At 43.8% G+C, this 22,869-nt stretch overlaps 2 protein-coding genes across 2 annotated transcripts in view; both read right to left on the bottom strand.

Moving 5' to 3' along the window:
* Positions 1 to 22,869, bottom strand: part of ADARB2 (adenosine deaminase RNA specific B2 (inactive)) — a 452,434-nt gene that overhangs the window by 241,933 nt on the left and 187,632 nt on the right. The gene's annotated exons all lie outside the window — the stretch shown is intronic.
* The window catches only part of LOC141585299 (uncharacterized), a 36,119-nt gene that overhangs the window by 12,572 nt on the left and 678 nt on the right, over positions 1 to 22,869 (bottom strand). Inside the window, exon 2 of the mRNA XM_074403514.1 lies at positions 1 to 22,869. This exon is cut by the window's left edge and continues 12,572 nt beyond it. Coding sequence (XP_074259615.1) covers positions 21,999 to 22,869 — 871 coding nt within the window. The 3' untranslated portion in view covers positions 1 to 21,998.

Genomic DNA, 22,869 nt, shown 5'->3' with positions numbered 1-22,869 from the left:
AGTAACATCTAAATTACTTGAGCTCTTTGGTTGCAAGTTATTTAAAACAAGCAAAAACAAAAGACTAAACATTCTCCACACATACACTCGCACCTCTCATAAATATGATTTGACCCTTGCTGGTCTGGGAGCTGGACTTCCTCGTAGCTCTCAAGGGGAAGGAGAGGAAGTGCCCACTGGTGAGTGGAGACGCTGGGCTCACCCATGCCCTGCCCTGACCTGCTCCTGGCCCTGGGCTCTGGGCAAAGCCGTAACCTCATACTTCATTTTGGGCCAAGGGTCAGGTGAGGACAAGGTCCTAGAACACCGCTTGGGACATCTGACTTATTCCTAAAGTGTAGTTGAAATAAAGCAGGAAAAAAGAATACATATTTTCTGCAATGGACATGGTTTAGGGAAAAGTTTTAAGTATTACAAAATGTGCAAAAGGAAGTTTGTTTTGCAATTTACGTTTTCAGGCTGGTGTGAACTAAATACAGATCGACAGCTCTGAAGAGCCGAGAGCGGTGAGAAAAACAAAAGCATCGTGGCAGCTCCTCACCTACTGAGAGTTAAAACAAGTGCCCGGCTGTGAGAAGAGCTTGGCATGATTCCAGAGAGCAGGAAGAAAAGGGGGGAAAAACAGATAGAAGGGAATTCGTTGAATTTACAGAAGTCTTTCCCTTGTACTAATTTAAAAAGTAATATAACAGCTTTTAATTTTTCAAAAATTGTGGAAATTTCCAGAGAAGGTCATATATCTGCTTCTTGGTTTGCTTTGTGAAAGCAGTCAATGTAAAGAATCCGTTCTATTACTTTTTATATATTAAAATCTTAAACATCTGACTATTTCATGATGTATAAGCTAGTGTAGACTTTTAAGGCAAGCATTTTCTTTGAAAAGATACAGAAATTATCTCAGATTTGGTTTAAAAAGGTCGTACAAGCATCCCAGAGTTGGCACTGCCTTTTTAAGTATATTCAACAATGGCCCCCAGCAAACTGAACACGGAAATGTTTGCTCACTCCTCATGAGCAGGTCTGAGTGGGTAGTGGCCTGTGTCTAGGTTGCTGGTGTGATGTATTACCGTTCCTACAATTTGCTGCAGGCAGAAATCTTAATTAAGGCCGTTCCTAAAGAGTGACCTTCAGGGAGGGCGTTACTGGATTGGCGTGAAAATAAAGTGGCCGCATGGCCCCGGTGGGACGCTGGAGCACTGGAACAGCCCCTCCCACCAAAGGATGGCTGTGCTGGGGATGGCTGGGCTACAGGACCACTGAGCCGTGATGAACGAGCCCCGCACCCCACGAAAGAGCTGAACAGTGGGGAGATGTGAAAGGGAGGACTCTTCTTTTTAGCGAATGCACGTTCACTCCTCACGCTGGAATGTTGTGTACCTCCCCCGCACGCACGTCTTCTCTGTGAATTCTGGGCCTGCATGGTCTGAAGAGCCATGCTCCCTAGGGTGTCTGTGTTTCCTTGTGGGAAAACGCCCCCATATCTGTGGTCCTTGACGATGCTGTGTGACAGCGCCTGGTTTTAGAAGGAGGTGGTTTCTTCCTGGTCAGCAAATCGGGATGAGACGGGAACACATTCCCATCTGGTCTGGGAGAGCTTACCGTAGTGTTTGCCCTCCTTTTTGAGAGAAATTGGAAGGCGTCCTCCACTGAGGTGAAGATGGATTGTGCCGCTTCAGGGGGCACAGGCTCCTGGCCAGGTGCCAGCAGGTGCCACTGCACACTTCAGATCAGTGAGGCTTGCGCTGCCAGAGTTCTCGGGGCTGTGTGAAGCATTGCAGCCAAGTGTCTCTCAACTTGCTCATTTCTCGATATTTTAACCGTAAGACACTGATCGGCTTCTCATGCACTCATGGAGGCCCCGGATGCGTCTGATCTTCTCTTTTGGGAAGGTATGACCAGATGTCTCTGGGAGCTTGTGCACTCAGGGCAGTGGATCTGCCCCGGTCAACCGGCCACATTTCTCAGAATCCTCTGATCTAACAGAGGAATAAATACCTTCACCACCGCGACCTAACATGCTCGCCCATTGGTAGTGGATCCACAAGTTTCGAGTTTTCTGTTTGCATTAGCAGAAGAAAAACAACAATATCAATCTCAGAGTTTTTTAAATCATGAGGGAAACGATAAAGATGGAAAACGCTTTTGAGTAACCATTCTCAGGCAAAAGACACCACACTTATTTCGACCTGCCTGGTCTCCAGGTAAGACGAACTCAAACCAGCACTTTCTGCAGCCTAGAATAAGAATATGTAAGGAAGAAGAGACTCCAACACAATCGTATGCAAGAAACACTGGATGAGTTTAGCGTGTTAGGATGAAACACACTTTCTCTTGGTGTCTTTCTTGGGTGAAACATCTGGTGAGCCTGAATGAGAGGGAGATAAAACGCTGTGGGACATTTAAATTAAAAAGTCTCTATACACCACATGATGTCACATCATGAGGGCCTGCCGACGCACGCTGCTGCTACAGGTGCATGGACAACCTTGCACCTGCTGCCATGCACCTGACCACGCATAGTGACAACCATGCACACTTGCAGCAAGGTGCTGTCATCAGAGAATACATGAAGAACCAGGAGCTCCTAAGAAGAGAAGCAGAACTGGCGAAGGCCTAGGAGGAGAAGCGAGCCTAACGCCAGCCCCGTGAGTGGAAGGCTTCACCCAGGACATGCCTTGGGAACCTGCCCTGGAGGAAGAACAGGATTCCATCACTCAGAAAGGCAATAATGGGACAGTAATAGCAGGCAATAGTACACCATAAATTATATGGAAATCATAATTAAGAGTGGTATGTTAAATGATAGAATAATCTTATGTCTGTAAGCACTTAACTGTTAACAAGGTAAGTTCAAATGACCTCTAAAAAATCCTCTGAGGTCCCTTTTCCTACTGTTTTTAATTTAAATTTAAATTTAATTTAATTTTTCTGAGACAGAGTCTTGCTCTGTGGTCCAGGCTGGAGGGCAGTGGCACAATCTTGGCTTATTGCAACCTCTGACTCCTGGGTTCAAACGATTCTCCTGCCTCAGCCCCCCGAGTAGCTGAGATTATAGACGTGCACCACCTAGCCCAGCTAATTTTTGTATTTTTAGTAAAGATGGGTTTCTCCATGTTGTCCAGGCTGGTCTCAAACTCCTGACCTCAAGTGATCTGCCCTCTTTGGCCTCCCAAAGTGCTGGGCTTACAGGCCTGAGCCACTGTGCCCAGCCTGCTATTGTTATTTAAATAAGCGATTAAATGGCTCACCCAAGGCAATATACACATTAAAGTAAGAATCAGAGCTGAACTTCGTTCTTTGTTTCCAACCTCAATACCCCTGTTATCTCCTGAACTATACACATCAGCAGACAGGATGCCACATTTAAACCCTACAGGTTTGCAATGCTGAGGGAATAGGAGCTTGAAGTTAACTTTATGGTAGAGTACTTAATATCTATTAGGAACAATCGAAAAATAACTGGTCGGAGGAATTGCCTTCTGTAGTCTTCACAATTGTATAGACATATCTATCTATCTATCTATCTATCTATCTATCTATCTATCTACCTGTCTGTCTGTCTGTCTGTCTGTCTATCTGTCTATCTATTATTTAAGAGACAGGCTCTTGCTCTGTGGCTCAGGTTGAAGTGCAGTGGCATGATCATGGCTCACCACAGCGTCGACCAGATTCAAGTGATCCTCGCACCTCCGCCTCCCGAGCAGCTGGGATTACAGGCATGAGCCACCACACCTAGCTATTTGTTTTTATTCTTTGTGGAGACAGGGTTGCAGCACGTTGCCCAGGCTGGTCTGGAACTCCTGGGCTCAAGCGGTCCTCCCATCTCGGCCTCCCAAAGTGCTAGGATTACAGGTGTGAGCCACAGTGCCTGGCCTATTATTTCTTTTTAGGAACCATTTTGGATCCTTTTATTTAACCAGAGTTTTACAGTCTTACTGACACCAGCATTTATGTGCCTACAGAATGTCCTTGCTGCCCTTGAATTGTTAAGAAAATCCTGATAACGACTCAAAAAGGCCCATTCTTTGGTTGACCATCTTGTCAGCTCCGCAGCCATCCTGCCTGACAATTAGCAGGGCCAATTCCTAAGGAGTCGCAAACGAAGGCACACTGTTTCTGTGGAAAGTAAAAACGGCATAAACAAAGTCAGATTTAATGAGCCCCACAGTCTGGAGAAGTCCCTGTCCCTAGACTTGGCCTTGAGCCCTCATCACCTATGTTTCTTTATCTTTTTATGCACACATACTACTCCTCAACAAGGCAAGTAGCTTGTTTGTAGCAAGATTTCAGAAAAAAAGAAAAAGAAATCGCAATGGAAAGACCTTTCTGTCTCCACTGTTTGTGGCTGAGTGACTTGCCTCTTTGAGCTGCAGTCTCTTGTGTTAAAAAGTAGATACATTTCCCCTGCTTGTCTAACTGGATTGTTTAAAAAGCAAAGATCAGACAGCAGAAAGCTACTTCTAATTTATAAATTGCTACGAAATTAGAATTATTGTTGGGTATCTCTCTTGGCCTTTAATAGTTGTTGATGAGATCATTTTGTGACATAAGCATCATTCATTTGTCCTACAACTCTTCACCCAGTCTCTGCTTTTAGATTTAGGGAACTGAGTAGTGGGTAATACAGGAAAGGGTATAGTTGCAGAAGACAGAGTGAACCATCAATAATAAGTGAACAGTAAGCCCCACACAGAGAAGTAAAACCAAGTAATGGGATGAGAACGAGAATGAGTGGCTGGGAGGGGCTTCAGAGATAGCCATGGTTATGGGTTCAGCGGTATCCCACCCTGAAAAGACATGTTGATGGCCTAACCCACAGGACCTCGGGATGTGAGTTTGTTTGGATATTGGGTTCTCGTTGGTTAAGATGAGTCCCTACTGCGGTAGAGTGGGCCCATGATCCATATGGCTGGTGTCCTTATCAAAGAGGGTCATGAAGGGACCCGGAAGAGCACCGCATGACGCTAAGGCAGAGAGTGGAGGGCAGGAGGGTCTCCCCTGGAGCCTTCAGGGGAGTGCAGCCCTGCTGGCACCTTGATTCTGGACTTCTGGCTTCCAGAATGATAACAGGATGAATTCCAATTGTTTCAGGCCCTCAGGTTTGCAGGACTTCGTGTTGGCAGCCCTAGAAGAGTAGTGGCTGGTCCAAGAGCACCCATGTACAGGTGCAGCACGTCTCCTGGGACTACACCACAGAACCACGGATGGAGGCAGGGATGCAAGTCAGGGCGTGGCCCGGGTGCTGGGGACCCGGCCCTCTGTGCTCCACAGTCAGAAGGTAGGCAAGACAGCTCAAGGGGAGCAGGTAGGGAAGGAGGTGGGAAGTGAGGCCGGGAGGGAGAGCAGGGCCTTGTCGGCTGAGGTGATGTGCTTGGACTTCATGCCAAGTGCCATGAGAAGCCCGGGAGAGCTTGAAACACAGGCCGCTACTGACACGGAGCTCAGGCCTCCATGGGAGCGACTCGTCTCCACACACCTGCTGAGCAGGGCCACGCGAAATGCTCCCAAGAAGGACTGTGACTTCAAAACCCTGAAAGGGACAGGTCACAGCACATTTTTAAAGTTTGTGACATGACATTTCCTGTTGCTATTCAATACTTGTAAAAATGCTTCATCAGAACTTTGAAACCACGGAATGGTCACCACCTAATGCACACAGTGATTAAATGAGGAACATTGGCTCCAGACTCAGAAATCAAATCGGAATTCCAATTTCTGGCAACATAGTATCTATCACAGTATTTATTTCTGCTATTGGATAATAGAAGTATTTACTCTATTTATAAAGTACTAGGTGGTGCAGGTTACAAAAACATTTAAATTCCTAATTTTAAGTGTGAATTCACAGCCAGTAGCTCTGTTCCATCTTTTTGTTTGTTTCTTTGGGTTTATTTTTGTATTAAGTAGACATAGTCTAGTTTTAGACCTTGTTAGATTCAGGTCACAGTAATGAATACATAAAGATTCAGAGGACGAAATGATGGCAAAATGGTCTGTTCCTCTGTGAGCTACAAAGAGTGAACTAAGAAATCGGAGAGTACATGTTCACACTTGATTCACGGTCCTCTTGCTGGTCTCTCTAAGCCTATTTCCTCAATTCATTAATTCTTTCCTGAATTTACCAAGTGTTTGTTTGTCATTCAGTGCTGAGAGTACCATACTGTAACACCGGTGTGATCCTATCTTTAATCTGCAAAGGAGACATGGAATCCAAGGATTCTTATTCTAGGCATGGCATAATATGGCATTCTTTTTTTTTTTTTTTTTTTTTAGACGGAGTTTCACTCTTGTTACCCAGGCTGGAGTGCAATGGCACAATCTCAGCTCACTGCAACCTCCGCCTCCTGGGTACAAGCAATTCTGCCTCAGCCTCCTGAGTAGCTGGGATTACAGGCACGCGCTACCATGCCCAGCTAATGTTTTGTATTTTTAGTAGAGTCGGGGTTTCACCATGTTGACCAGGATGGTCTCGATCTCTCGACCTTGTGATCCGCCCGCCTCAGCCGCCCAAAGTGCTGGGATTACAGGCTTGAGCCACCGCACCCGGCTATAATATGGCATTCTTATGCCAAGCATAGTAGCTGCTTTACAAGAGACAAGAATGACCCATTTCCATGGTTTCTTACCCAGGACACTAATTTTAGGTATTCAGTAGAAAAGTCAGCAAAACCACAAACAGGAATAAATGTTAAGTATATTTTCTTCTATTTTTTTTTTATCCTATACATAGACTTTAAAATCTTGAAGGAATGAGCCCACAGACAATGCCCTTGTCTCCTTCTGAAAAGCAGCTGTGGGTCTGAGGTCAATCAGCTACTTTCGACTGAATAGTGTCCTGTCTAGATTTCTGCTTTTTATTTACGTTGAAATATGTAAATATTTGCATAGATGGTAAATGGAAATGCTATACTTTTGGTGAACCTCTGCTTGGTTACTAAAGCTGCAATAATAACACCACCAGCTCTGAATGCTAAGCAAAAATGACCCTTTGTTCTAATTTTTCAAACCTGTGGACTGCAACAGCCCTCTTGGGGACAATAACCCGCACAATAGATTAAAAGCCCGTTAAATGTTATTTTCAGCCTGGCAGAACACCAGCTGCTGAGTACCCTTTAGCTACATTTTGTTTTGAAGTATGGCAAACTTACTATATCCAGGTGACAACAGTAACGTGTCATTTTAGAGTGATTGAATAATTGTACAAACAAATGGAATTAGTCTTACTGTCTGATTCCTAAATACAAAGTTCAGGCTCTGCCAAAGGGGTGAGTTGTGTGTGTGTGTGGGGGGTTTGACCTCCCAAATGCCTACCATGTGCTCCAAACCTCCCTCGATAAACAATCTAGTAGAACTATACCTGGTGGATTAGTGCAGTGTCAAGATAAACCATCTCCCATTCTCCAAACTACAGTCTGTCCTATTTTGAAAATCTGGAGTTATCTCTTGCTAAAAATATAACAGATTTAAAGATTTTTTGGGTTTTCTCCTTTTTTCTACTTTAAATTCTCAACCAAAACAGAGGCATAATTTATGTATATGTTTTAGTAGGAAGTCTTGGATTATCCCCTAATTTTAAATAGTTTGATTCTGGTTAAAATAACATTTAGACCACAGTTTACATGATTTGGCTGATTTGAAAATTGCTTTTTATCATTATTAGTAGAAATTGCTGATCTGAACTCCTTTAAGTCTGCTACAAAATCAACCTTGCAAGAATACTTCTTCCATTAAAGCACATGGCTTTAAGATAATTACCAATAAAAAGTAACCAGTGAGAAGATTGACACCAGAGGAAACATTCAAGTTGTATATCAAATATATGCAATGTATATCAAGTAGTTCACTTTTACATTTATTAACAGAACTCCTCAGAGGATTTCTACTGTGCTAAGTACAAAAGGAGAGCTCATAGTTTCTAAATTTAATAAAAAGTATCATAGAGGTTATTTTGCCAAAAGAAAATAAATCCAATACAACACTACTATGCAATGGGTTTAAACATTTATACCCAGTTGACAAATAGAATTCCAGCACAATGCTACATTTTGGCAGAACATAGTCTTAGAAAAGATTTGGAGCAGGTGTCAGTCTTTAAGATGTGTAAGTTTTCGCCGGGCGCGGTGGCTCAAGCCTGTAATCCCAGCACTTTGGGAGGCTGAGGCGGGTGGATCACGAGGTCAAGAGATCGAGACCATCCTGGTCAATATGTTGAAACCCCATCTCTACTAAAAACACAAAAAATTAGCTGGGCATGGTGGTGCGTGCCTGTAATCCCAGCTACTCAGGAGGCTGAGGCAGGAGAATTGCTTGAACCCAGGAGGCGGAGGTTGCGGTGAGCCGAGATTGTGCCATTGCACTCCAGCCTGGGTAACAAGAGCGAAACTCAGTCTCAAAAAAAAAAAAAAAGATGTGTAAGCTTTCAGTGAGCTTTAGAAATGTTCCATGCCATTAGTTGGAATAAGGTGAAAAGTACAAACTTTGATCATGGTTGTCATTATTAACGTGATTGTCATCATACTTATTAATATTATCGTCACCATCACACTGTTATCATCAACATCGTTGTCAACATCCTCACCATCATCATCACGGTCATCATCACCATTCTCATTGTCATCAACATTTCTGTCATCATCATCACCATCATTAGCAACATTATTATCATCACCATCATCATCATCACTGTCATCACCATCACTGCCATGATCATTGCATAGTCATCATCACCATCATATCAACACCATCATCTTCATCATCACCATCACTATTATAACTGTCATCATCATGATCACCATCACATCAACAGGATCATTATTATCGTCATCATCATCACCATCATCATAGTCATGATAGTCATCATCACCATAATTAGAATAAACATAATCACTATCATCATCGTCATCACCATCATCATCTTCATCATCATAGTCACCATCATCATCACCATCACCAGTATCAGCATCATCACCACCATCATCATTACCAACATGATCATCACCACCATCTTCATCATCATTTAGTATCAACATCGTCACCACAATCACCATTGTCATCATCACCATTATCACCAGGACCATCATCATCGCTATCATCACCATCATTGTTATCATAACTATCATTAGTATCAACATTGATGATACTAATCAATCATTATCATCATATCATCATTATTGCCATCCTCATAGTAATCATAATCATCTTCATTATCAACATAATTATCATCACCATGATCATCATTCGTATCAACATCATCATTAGTATCAACACCGCCACCATCATCGTTGTCATTTTCATGATCACCATTATCACCATGACCATCATCATCACTATCCTCACCATCATAGTTATCATCATAACCATCATTAGTATCAACATTGATGATACTAATCAGTCAGTATCATCACTGTCATCACCATCATCATTATTGTCATCATCATAGTAATCATAATCACCTTCATTATCAACATAATTATCATCACCATCATCATCATCATAGTCATCATCACCATAATTAGTATCAATATCATTAGCATCATCATCATCACCATCATCATCATCATCACTACCACCATTGTCATCATGAAACCTAACTTTCCTCATATGGAGAGCAATGCACACGGGGTTATGAACAATGGGGAAATCACTGTGTACTTTGACTTGTTAGGCTGAGACATTATGATAACTATGATGGTGATGAAAGCAATGATGATGGTCATGGTGATACACTGTATACGTTACTTAATCACCATGAGCTTTGTTTTCTCCTTGCAAAATGAGGATGTTAATAAGGATATTGTGTGACATTCACAACAACTTCTTAGTCAAGTATTATTATCATCCCATTTCATTGATGTGACAACTTAGGCTTATAGAACTTAAGGAGCATACCTGAGATCCAAAAGCCAGTGACAGGGTCACTGTCACTGTCACAGGTGCAGCTAGAGGCAGGGCTGGACTAAGGTCCTCTGAGTCTGCATTCCAGGTGCCATAAATACCTATCCAGACCTCTTAATATACAAGGAAGCACAGATGCTAACTGACGGAGTCTGAGTATCAACTAGGGTGTTTCTGATTAGGGAATTCGTGCCCCAAACCACTTATCTATACTGCTTTCATCATATAAAATGTTGCACATTTAATAATGTTCCTCTTGATTTTTGGAGACTCATCAAAAATTCCTAAATAAGTTTGTGGAAATATGCAGAAAACACTTGTTCATTGAGACAAATTTTAGAGAAAGAGCTTTTTGAAATAAAGGCCAATTTACAAATCATTTCTAATTCATTAGTTCCTCTCAGTTGTACTAAATACTTATTGTTATTTCTCTTATAAATAATTGATTCAAAACTTTTATAAATGACAAATATATGTACACACAGACACACAGACACAAGCACCAGTTATACTTTTTAGACACTAATCCTAAATCTGTCTTCAATCTGAAATTAGATTTCATAAACAACTTGTTCTGGGGAAATAAAATTATATATAAATGTCACTTCTACTCTCCAATCATTTTTAAGTTAGCTGACGGGATCCCACATACATTCCTGAGATACCTGTAGAAGTAACCACTTTAAAGTATAAATTCCATAGGATTTGAAGGGGAATGGAGTTTAATGTTGGTTGATGAGGTGGAGATGGCTTCCTGGAGGGCATGGAAGTTGAGGCATGAAAGAGAATGTGTCTGGATAGGATGGGAGAGGATAACTCAGTTTTAGAGGTAGAGAAAAGGAACATTTCCAGGTTGGCAAAAATAAAAAATCTCATTAAATCAAATTGTTTGTGTGTATGTGGAAAAACAAACTCTCAGTCAGTGCTTGTGGTGGTATAAGTCAGCAGATCTGTTGGAAAACTCTTTGGGCAGGTGTGCTGGCTCACTCCTGTAATTCCAGCACTTTGGGAGGCTGAGGCAGGTGGATCACCTGAGGTCAGGAGTTCGAGACCAGCCTGGCCAACATGGTGAAACCCATCTTTCCTAAAAATACACAAAAATTGGCTGGGTGTGGTGGCAGGCCCCTGTAATCCCAGCTACCTGGGAGGCTGAAGCTGGAGACTTGCTTGAACCTAGGAGGCAGAGGTTGTAGTGAGCCGAGATTGTACCAGTGTACTCTAGCCTGGGCAACAAGAGTGAAAATCTGTCTCAAGAAAACAAAAAACAAAAAACAAAAAACAAAACAAAAAAAAACTGGAGTGATCTCATATGTGTGAAAATACACATGGCCTATGACAAGATAATCTCATTCATGCATTTATAAACAAGAGATACTCCCAGGATACAAAAAATACGTATTGTTCATGAAAACCAAAAGTGAAAATCATCCATCTATGTTAGAATGAATAAATGTTCAAAATTTTAATGTGTTCAAAACATTCAAATTCCACTCAAATAGAACATGACACATGCAATAACATGAATAAATGTCACTAAAACAACGTTGAATGAAAGAAGTAAAACACAGTAAGTTACGTACATATGCTTTTGTATAAATTTCAGAAACGACCAAAATCAAAAGATGTTGTTTAGAAATACATCACTGACTTATCATTCCCTCATCATTCATTCGTTATTCACTCACCACTCATTACTCACCTGTTACTCACTCATCATTCATCATTCACTGATGACTCACTCATCACTCAACACTCATTTATTACTCATCATTCACTCATTACTCATCACTCACTCACCATCAATTCATTCACTCATTACTCACCTGTTACTCACCATTCATCATTCACTCCTCACTCAACACTCATTCATCACTCAAAACTCATTCATCACTCATCACTAACTCATTACTCATTCATTACTCATCATTCATCATTCACTCATCACTCAGTACTCATTCATACTCATCACTCACTCATCATTAATTGTTCAGTCATTACTCACTCATTACCCATCATTCACTAATCACTCACTTATTACTTATGTATCAGTCATCACTCACTCATTCACTCAACACTCTACTACTTATTACACACTAATCACTCACTCATTACTCACTCATGATTCAGACATCAGACACTCATCACTCACCTATCATTCAAACTCATTCATCATCCACTCATGTCTCACTCATCGCTCACCACTCACTCATCACCCACCACTCACTTATCACTCACCACTTACTCATTATCACTCAACACTCACCCACTATCCCACATTCACTCATTATTCACTCATTACTCACCCAAACTCACAATTCAGCATTCACTCATTACTCACTCATTACTCACCCAAACTCATAATTCAGCATTCACTCATTACTCTCAAACTCATTCATCACTCATGTCTCACTCATGAGTCATCACTCACTCATCATTCATCACCCACCACTTACTCATCACTCACCACTCACTCATTATCACTCAACACTCACCCACTACCCAGCATTCACTCATGACTCATAATTCATTCGTCACTCATACTTATCACTCATTACTCATCACTCACATATTACTATCCACTCATCACTCACTCATCATCATCATCATTCCCTTGTTACTCACACATCACTCACTCATCACTCAGTACTCATTACTCATCACTCACCCATTACCCATCATCCACTCATTACTCCCTTGTAATTCATTCGTCACTCATACTCATCACTCATTACTTACTCATCATTCACTTATTACTCATTACCCACTCATTACTCATCATCATTCCCTTGTTACTCACACATCACTCAACACTCCTTCATTACTCATCACCCACTCAACACGCAGTCACCAATATAGGTTCCTCTCTGACTACATGAATAAATGATTTTGATATTGTTTAACTCTGAATCAGCTGATACTATAAAATGATAGCATATAGGTCATACATGGACTGCACAACATATTTTATTAGGCATCATTTGCTTTTTGAGTTTTTTGTATAGTTCTACACAGAAAAGCTAGACTCAAGAGTTCCTCGGAAGAGCTGGGGTTGTTTGTCAGGCCTGGGTCCCTGCTTCTGAGCAGTGCCTCCCCTGGGCCCAGCACTAAAGAGCCCTGTTCCCATCATCCCACCGTGTTCTTGCCTACACACCTCTCGTCTCACCCCTGTGCAGTGACCTGTCTGTTCTCTGTTGCTATTTCAGTTTTCTCCCTGAGCTCTAAGGACTTTGTAACCTTAGTGTTACAGAATCAAAGTGCTGGTGTGTTTTTCTCTGACTTTGGAAAGTTTTAGAAGTGGAATCGGCATGACTTTGAAGCAATTATTCCAGTAGAAATTCTGTTTTCATAGCTACCAAAAAGCACTGCGTGACAAAAACAGTGGCAATTCCCAAATGCATCTTGATACTTCTAGCTTGATTCTAAATGTTAACTTATTTACGAACATAAAATAATATAGTTAGTTACATTTTTAGGTTTTCCTAAATACCTATAACACAGAAAGGTAAAAATATTTTCGGGGTGAGTTGTAGCAAAAAAAATTTTGATTAGGCCAATAAAAGAGGAGTAAAATAGGTGCACAGCAAAAACATTTAATCTCGTCCAGCTGTTACAGGTGGGCTGTATATTTAGAGAGGAGCTTCCTAGCTGCCAATGCAAAGAAATTATTCTGACTTTTGCAAGATTCACAATAATCATGGGATAAAAACAAACCACCTGTTCTGGAAAAGCACTTTTGTGCTGTCTCTGAAACCTAGAGACATATTCTCTAGTGCATCTTTTTAAAGAAGTGATGGTGGTATGTTTGGGCAGCTTAAACATTCCTGCAGTAAAAGGGGGAGTTTAGCTTGCTAGCTGTGTAGGGAAATAGTTTTCAGTCTCCTGGAATTAGACACAGAATTTGGCCTGCATGTACGCATGCTTTTTCTAGAGTTAACTATCCAGCGCTTTCTGCAGGTTCTCAAAGGCAGCCTTCTCCTCAGTGTGCCCCACAGCCCAGTAGCATCAGAGGCACTCAGGGAGCGTGCTAAAATGCAGAGTCCTGAGCCCCACCTGAATCAGAGTCACTGGGGGTGGAGCTCAGGAATCTGTGTTAGAATGTCGCTTTCTCGCTCTTATCCCCCAGCATGTACACAAACCAATTCATGTGTCTATCAACATTATATTTAACTCAATTAAAAATGAAAAAAAGCAAAAATCAGCTTAACAGAAAGCAATTCCAGAGAGGCCCAATCAAGACAGCTCAAATACATTGCTCACCAGTAGCCTGTTTTGATCCAAGGGTAAAATGTAAACTAGCCGGGGAAATTTATGGACTTCATGTCCTTCAGCCAATCCGCCATATTTATCATTTCTCCCCACTGGGCATATCAGGAGGATTAGAAAACAGAATTCTTTTTTCTTCACTGACAAGAACCTGGAGGGCAGAAATTCAGTGTCTCAACTAAGAACAAAGCCATTTGATTTGCTAATCAACTGGGCAGAGGACAGGATTAAGGCTTTATTCTCTTCTTTGTAAGAACTCTGCCTCACTGAAGGGTCACCCCTGCACCTGGTACCAAAGTAGGTCAAAGTAGGTAATACTGCTTTGGGAATAGCCTGGAGAGATCTGAAATGAAAGCTGCAGTCATGAGGAAATTACCTGACCACCAGGTAAACTGGCAAGGAAGGATGCTACATGGTGCCCACCTGGGTCCGTCGAGAACTGACCCAACAGCCGTTGTTTCCACAGAGAAAGTAGGCTTCCCGTTCTCCCGCCCCAGCGGAGGGCCGGCCCCTCCTGCACCTGCTGCCCTGGCGGGGTGTCTGTGCTGTGGCATATCCCACAGCTGTCCAGCCAGTCGTGCTAAAGACCCTTCCCTTCCTGGGGCATTTCTAATTTTAAATTTCGTACGCACACCCCAGGAAAGAAGGCTTAGTTTTGTACTCTGGAGAAGTGTATGAATGTGTGCACACAAGCAACCCACGCACCCATGGTCTCTTAAGAGCGATAAATGGTGCTTTTGCAAACCGCAGGCCTCCTTCAAATCCTGAGATTCCCGGCAAGGTTTTGTGTCACCCCTCCGAGGCTTGAATCAGTGACACAGCATCCCATGTTAGAAGCAAGTCTACTAAATTTGTACTTAAAGAGGAGTTAAGCTGCAATTAAGAACCAGCCACCCGCTCGCAGGGACCTCGGTCTTGCCTCTGTCAGGGCCTCTGGCCTGTGGGTGGAAGTCTGTGTGGTGTCACCGGGTGCAGGAGCTGGGCCTCAGGGTGCAGTCCAGCTTGCGGAGTTTCAAGCATCCATATTCTCACCTGTGTTACTTTAACCTTTATTTATTTTCTCACAACACTTAGAAAAAGAAACGGGATCAGGTGGCCTGGTTACTGCATTAAAAATCTTTAAGCATGCAAGGAAGAATGATTTTTCAATGAATTTTGGCAAGACAGCTGCATTTCGGAAAGATCTCTGTAATAGCAGGAGCATGTGGTGCTGTTTCTTTTCTGTCATCGTTTTATGCATTTCCTTATTTTTTGTGGCAATCTAGTATATTATCTTAATTATGTTTTAAATAACTTTTGGAGAAAGCATTAAGGAATAGAAATGAGATTAATCCTAAACACATGTATCGTATGCACATTCAAGGAAAAATCTAAAAGAATACAGCAGCTGTCTACACTATTTAGAGTTGAGTCATTAAATTATTTTCCCCAAGATAACACATACACATTTAATTTTTAGGAAGAAAATCATACATTATGCAATATCAGGCTTTCATGAGAAAGGCTTCTGTTTTTGTTTTTGTTTTTTTTTTGAGACAGGGTCTCACTCTGCAGCCCAGGCTGGAGTGCAGCTCACTGCACCTTCTGCCTCCCAGGCTCAGGCAATCCGCCTGGCTCAGCTTCCTGAGTAGCTGGGACAACAGGCACACGCCACCATGTCCAGCTAATTTTTTTGTTGTTGTTTGTAGAGACAGGGTTTTGCCATGTTGCCCAGGCTGGTCTCAAACTCCTGGACTCCAGAGACCTCCCTGTGCTCTTGAAGGCCTTGGTAAGTCACAGGAAAGCACAGAAGCAGATGATTCCCTTCCAGTCCCACTTCCAGCACCTGCCAGCCCTTCACATTCATTGTATCACTTCCTTTATACAGTACAGTTTAGATCTTGGTAGGCAAACATTTTCCGTAAAGGGCTGTGAAACAGTTCAGATCTGTGTTCCCATCTCATGTTGAACTGTAATCCCCAGTGTGGAGGTGGGGCCTGGGCAGAGGTGACTGGATCATGGAGGTGGATTTCTCAGGAATGGTTTGGTTCCACCCTCTTGGTGCTGACCTCGTGATCGTGAGTTCTTGTGAGCTCTGGTCCCTAAAAGTGTAGCCCCGCCCCCACCCCTTGCTCCTGCTCTGCCATGTGACATGCCTGCTGCCCCTTCAGCTTCTGCCATGATTGGAAGCTTCCTGAGGCCTCCCCAGAAGCCAAGCAGATGCCAGCATCATGCTTCTTGTACAGCCTGCAGGATGGTGAGCCAGTTAAGCCTCTTTTCTTTATACATGGCCGAGTCTCAGGCATTTCTTTATAGCAATGCAAGAATGGCCTAATACACACCAGAGAGTAGGAGTTTTTGACTCTGTCCCAACTCTCCACTCTGCCAGTGTTTCACGAAGCAGGTACAAATGGCATGCAGGTGGCCATGTTCAGTGAACTGGGATTCTATTGCCTGAACTGGTTCCTTCCCTTCCATGCTGAGGTCCTGGATCTGAAGCTCCACCCGCTTTAAATTCCTCAACACGGAGCCCACTGCGTCCAGAGCGGCCCTCACACTGCGAGCGGGCGTGCTCTGCCCCAGGCAACGCCGGCACACACCGTTTTCTCCCATGAAGAAGCCAGTCCTTTTGTTTCTCCCAAACTCAGCCCACCCCTTACTTTTTCCTCTCCTTAATGGGAAATGCTGCATCTGGCTCTGGAAATTCTGAGCATGTCTGAGTGCACATCTCACTGCAGATGTGTACCCATGTGTGTTATGTACCCAAATGGGCCCTGTTGGGGAATCTTGCTGGAAACCCCTGACTCAGCTGGCTGTGCCCTGTGTGGGGCCCCATGTGCGTGGACCTCAACGTTCGCATGGAGCTCTTACCGTGGTGGGGAAATATTATGGACTGCTTCCCTGACTACACTGGCCAGCTGTTATGAAATGCCAGTCTGCAGGTGGGTCAGTCCAGGACAGTCTCCATGACAAAAGGAGAAAAACAGTGATCTTGAGGTAGAATTTTTATAAAACTATATTTTTTTCAATATTTAAAACATTCTTTAGAAGTACTCTTAGTATTCATTTTTTGCTATTAATATAGAAAGGGGTAGTTGTTGCTGGCTTCATGCTGTGCCTGGAACTCTTTTTTGAAAGTGCACTGGACTGAAATCCCTGCCTGAAATCTGAAATTTCTAGGACCCAGGTTCTAGAAATGCAAACGCGCTCACACACACACACACACACACACACACAGGCACACATGCAGAGACACACAGGCACACATGCAGAGAGACACACACACATATACACACATGTGCACTCTTTTTTGAAAGTGCACTGGGCTGAAATCCCTGCCTGAATCTGGGACCCAGGTTCTAGGAATGCAAACACACACACACACACACTACACGCACACACACACACATGCACACATGATGCACAGACACCCCCAGACACATAGACACACACACACGACACACACATACATGCACACATGATGCACAGACGCCCCCAGACACACACATACACACAGACACACACGGACACACAACACACATGGACACACACCATGCGCACAACACAGACACACACACACATATGACACACACACACACACAGAGGCACACACCAACAACAAATGAACCTGACTGCATGCATCGTGTTGCCCCATTGAACCCGCATCCTGCGTCCTGGAAAATGTGTATGTGATGATGAGGCTGAAGAAGACGGAAAGTGGGCCTTTTTTTTACCTTTTTTTTTTTTTTTGTAGCAACAAATAACTTAGATGCCAATTCTCCTTTCCAGGGAAGTTTTATGGTTGAGTTAGCTGAGTCTCAGGGAGGCGAAATGATTTCCCTAAGGCACTGTCTGACTCACAGCCACACACACCTTCCCTCAGAAAAGACTGGTTCTGCCTGAATTGAAACCCTAGTGCGCCCAGCCCTGAGCCTGTGCCCTCACCATGCCCCGGCCGGGCACGGCAGCTACTCCCCACACCCGCGGTTCTGCCGTTCCCAGACCCACCTTCTGTGTTCATTCCTGTGTGTGTGTGTGTGTGTGTGTGTGTGTGTGTGTGTGTGTGAGATCTTACAGAAAAGGTAATAAATAATCTTTCAACTTATCCTTTTCCACGACTTTTTCCATTCTTGGTATCAAAATCAGAGCACACGTTAATAATCGCCTAATCATTTCTGGTGTTTCTCTTAAAATCTCATAATAAAAACAAATCTCATAATTTATTATTTGGTTATTATTTTGTCTGATAATCTATTACCAGATTTTAAGAGAAACAGCGCATATGACGGTGTCTTTGTGGAGACGACGTGCACCTCACCTACTGGATGTGTCTACTCTCTGTCATGAGGATCCTTTGGAATGGTTTTCAGGTAGAAATGAATAATACTGTTGTATTGGTCAGGAGGAAATTTAACGACACGTGAATTTCTTTATGAAAGTTTCAGTTTGGTCATGCGACTCATTGCAACGTCTCCTGCAACCCTTCTGAAATAGAGAAATGCTGCCCATGAGATGTATTATTTCTGGGGGGAAATGCTAGAATGCCTGATGGAAGTTTCCAGATGATCAAAGCCTCAGGTCTAGCAGGAAGCCTACAGGCCATTTAGTTCCCCCACTATGGTATTTCGTGTTTGAGGCTCACTTTCCAAAACACCAGATGCCTGTAGACCTCTGCAGGACATTGCCTCATGCTCTTCTGTCAGTTTTGGCAACTGTCTAGGCATGCCTTTCTAGAAGGAAGACCAGAATAATGCTAATAATGGCAGCTCCATCTACTGAGGACCATCTGGGCTCCGGGTGACCCACTGTGCACAGTCTTGTGTGGCTGTTCACACAGCCCTGGGAGATGGAGATTCTTACTGTGTTCATCTCATAAAAGAGGAAAATTAAATGTTGGGTGATACTTGCTGTAAGTATCTGCTGTGGACTGGCTGTGGGGTCCCCTAAATTCCTGTGTTGATACCCAAACCCCAAAGGGATGGTATTAGGAGGTGAGCCTTTGGGAGGCAATTGTGTCATGAGGATGCGGCCCGGTGATGGGATCCGTGCCCTTCTAAGAGAAGACAGGAGGGCCCTGGCTTCGTCCCTCTGTGATCCATGCTGTGTGAGGACACAGTGAGCTGGTGGCCAGCTGCCGGCTGGAGGTCAGGATGTCAGGAGGCAGGTCCTCCCCAGAATCTGCATCTGCTGCCTGGATGGTGGGCTCCCAACCTGTGGCACTCAGGGACCACTGTCCACTGCCTAAGCCACCCAGCCTGTGCCCCGCTGCTGCAGCTGCCCAAGAAGGTGGCCGGGACGGAAGTGCTTCTGTGTTCCAGGGGGTTACTCAGTGGTTCTTCCAGTGGCTGCTGAGTGACTTCCCATAGGAGGGGCAGGGCTGCCGTAAATAAGTACGGGAACGGGAGGACAGGAGGCAAAGCTGCTACGGAGGAAGGAAGCAGTGGGCTCAGAGGTGCTGGCTGCGGAGGAGGGGCGCGTCGGAGGTGACAGAAACTCAGCAGGTGCGGGGGTCAGGAGGAAGCCAGACCAGACCCGCCGAGGGGAAAGCAGCTGTGGTTATTCCGTCAGTCCCTAAGACATCTCGGCAGACACTGGAAGGCTGGAGAGCGCCTGAAAGCCCAGCCCTGAGCCCTGGCTCTGCTGAGGCCATTCCTTCTCCTCCGGCTTCAGGTGAGAAGCCGTCTGGCCGAGCTGTCCCTGAGCCTCACCAGGAAGCCTAGGGGAGCTGAACGAGGACTTTGGGCTTTTCTAGAAAACCAGTCTATAAACAGGCCCTATTTTGTAGCATCCGGGAGGAGCCAGGCGGTCTGTAAAAACCTCCATAATTGTGGCTCGTTTCCGCTTTCACTGCATAGCATGCATTCAGTCATTAGTGTGTTTTCCAGACCAAAAGCAACAGTGTGTTGAGCTAAATGCCACCTCCTGGGTAAAATGATCAATCTCTTTGACTTCTGCAGTAAACACGTTCCATCGGGGGGTCACTAATATGCTTTTATGACCTCACTGTCGGAGACCATACCATTCCCAAGCTTGATAAACTGTTCTTCAGAGCCTTGCTTTTAATTTTATTTTTTATGCAATCATGGGGGACTATAACCAATAAATTTAGCTTGATGCTTTCTCACTATTAACTAATTCTGAAGAAGCCCTCGGGGGTTCGTCAGGCACAAATCCTTTAAAGAATTTGTGCAGGATATTGGAAATGATATTCACCCTGGGACAGAGGTTTAAGCCCGAGCTGCTACTGTTTCCTTTGCCATTAGAGTTACAACTTGGCTAAATGTCATTTAGTCAAAATGCTGGATTCTGCAGGATTTCCAGATAGGCCTGATTATTTGTCTTTAATAAATTCATTGACTCACAGAAGAGGTATTAGATTATTTGTTTGAGGAAAGGATGTGTAAGCGGCACCAGGCTGCTGATACGCACTTTCTCATTAGGTCCACACAGGCTCAAAAGTGCTCAAATCCAAATTAAGCTCCAGAGCCTTTTTGGAAAACACTGGAACAGCTGTGAAATGGAAAGGGGAATTCAGACAAGAGCCTGGCAAGGGAGCTTATCTTAAACGGGCATCAGCCAAAGCCACATCTGTGGCACAAAACCACAGACCTGGCTATTTTCTTGTCAAGGAGGGAGCTTCTTAAAATTGTGCTTTAACACTTGCATTGTTTCTGAGGTTCCACTGCCCTAAAATCCCATTTGCAGAAGCAATTTCTTTCTTTCTTTCTTTTTTGAGACAGGATCTTGCCCTGTTACCCAGGCCAGAGTGCAGTGGCACAGTCTCGGCTCACTGCAGCCTAGAGCTCCTGGGCTCAAGTGACTCTCCGGCCACAGTTTCATGAATAGCTGAAATGACAGGTGTCTGCCCTGATACCCAGAAAATTTTCTGATATTTTTCTAGATATGGGGTCGCACTGTGTTGCCCAGGCTGCTCTTGAATTCCCAGGCTCAAGCAATCTTCCTTCCTTAGCCTCCCAAAGTGTTGGGATTACAGCGTGAGCCATGGCGCCCGGCACCGAAACAGATTTCTGGCTATTGCTTTCAACCACTGAGGACACCTATTGCCAAATGTTATTTTCAAACCAAAGCTCAAATTTGAAAGCTGTCTTAAACTAACTGTGGGAATCATTTCTTGGTTGAATTTCACATGCATACGTCTATCTGGAGGCCTTGGAGATGAAGGTAGAATCAATGACCTTATAGTCCTTTGTGATTCTCTCATAATTACTGTTAATCTTAGACCAATAGCTCCCCCACCCCTATACTGTCCCTTCTCCACTGGGATCTAACCTGAAGCCAGGCTAGAAAATTGAAAGTTTTTTCCACAAAATCAGCACTAATCAAATATCATTACAGATGGAATTCTCAATTCCAAAGCTTTCTCTCTTGAGAATGTCACCCAGGCTGGAGTGGACTGGAATGATCATGGCTCACTGCAGCCTCAACTCTCTGGCTCAGGTGACCCTACCACCTCAGCCTCATGAGTAGCTGGGACTATAGGGGCATGTTAATTTTTTTTATAGACCCAGTTAATTTTTTTATTATTTTGCAGAGATGGGTTTTGCCACATTGCCCAGGCTGGCCTTGAACTCCTGTGCTCAAGCCTTGGCCTCCCCAAATGCTGGGATTACAGATGTGAACCACTGCACCTAGTTCTTGTTCTATTGCTTATTTCAATCCATTTGTTTGTGTGCTGCTGGGGTGGGTGGGCATATTGGCTGGATACACTTATAATATTGGTAAAAGCTAGGGTGAAGCTCTGTGTTCAAGGGATGGATTATGTATCAGAATGCCTTTTTGTTAAAGCAATACATGTTTAGTCAGCACCTACCCATGGTGGGCTTTGGCCTCATGACTGGAATTCAACAGTAACCAGAACAGGGGACTATTTCTGCAGGTGACTCCTGCTCCACGTGGAGGAGACACATGTGTATGATTCGCCCAGGGGTGAGAAGCTGCATGGAGAGCCGAAAAGCCAAGTCAGTGATGTAGGGATTCTTGCAGCATGGTGGGGTGTGGACGTCAACATCTGATGCTACATCTGTGAAAGAGGCATGAAAGGCATGAAGAATCAGCCCAGGAAGGATTGGCTGAGCACACAGATGAGCCCCTGATGCCATTACACTGGATACCACATGGATGCTGTCTATACTGCATACCAAGATGTCGATGCTGTCTACACTGGATACCAAGATGTCGATGCTGTCTACACTGGATATAAAGACGTGGATACTGTCTACACTGGATATGAAGATGTGGATACTGTCTACACTGGATACTAAGACGTCGATACTGTCTACACTGGATACCACAACGTGGATGCTGTCTATACTGCATACTAAGATGTCGATGCTGTCTACACTGGATACCAAGATGTTGATGCTGTCTACACTGGATACCAAGACGTTGATGCTGTCCACACTGGATACCAAGATGTTGATGCTGTCTACACTGCATACCAAGATGTGGATACTGTCTATACTGGACACCAAAATGTGGATACTGTCTACACTGGATACCAAGATGTTGATGCTGTCCACACTGGATACCAAGACATTGATGCTGTCTACACTGGATGCGAAGACGTGGATACTGTCTACACTGGATATGAAGATGTGGATACTGTCTACACTGGATACCAAGAGATGGATACTGTCTGCACGGGATACCAAGAGGTGGAGGCTGCTACATTGGATATCAAGGTGTTGATTCTGTCTACACTGTATGCCAAGA

This window comes from Saimiri boliviensis, chromosome 8 (genome assembly GCF_048565385.1).
Source record: "Saimiri boliviensis isolate mSaiBol1 chromosome 8, mSaiBol1.pri, whole genome shotgun sequence".
In the NCBI taxonomy this organism is placed as follows: domain Eukaryota; kingdom Metazoa; phylum Chordata; class Mammalia; order Primates; family Cebidae; genus Saimiri; species Saimiri boliviensis.
Note: the sequence above shows the minus strand (reverse complement) of the source record. Positions and strands in the feature narration are given on the sequence as shown.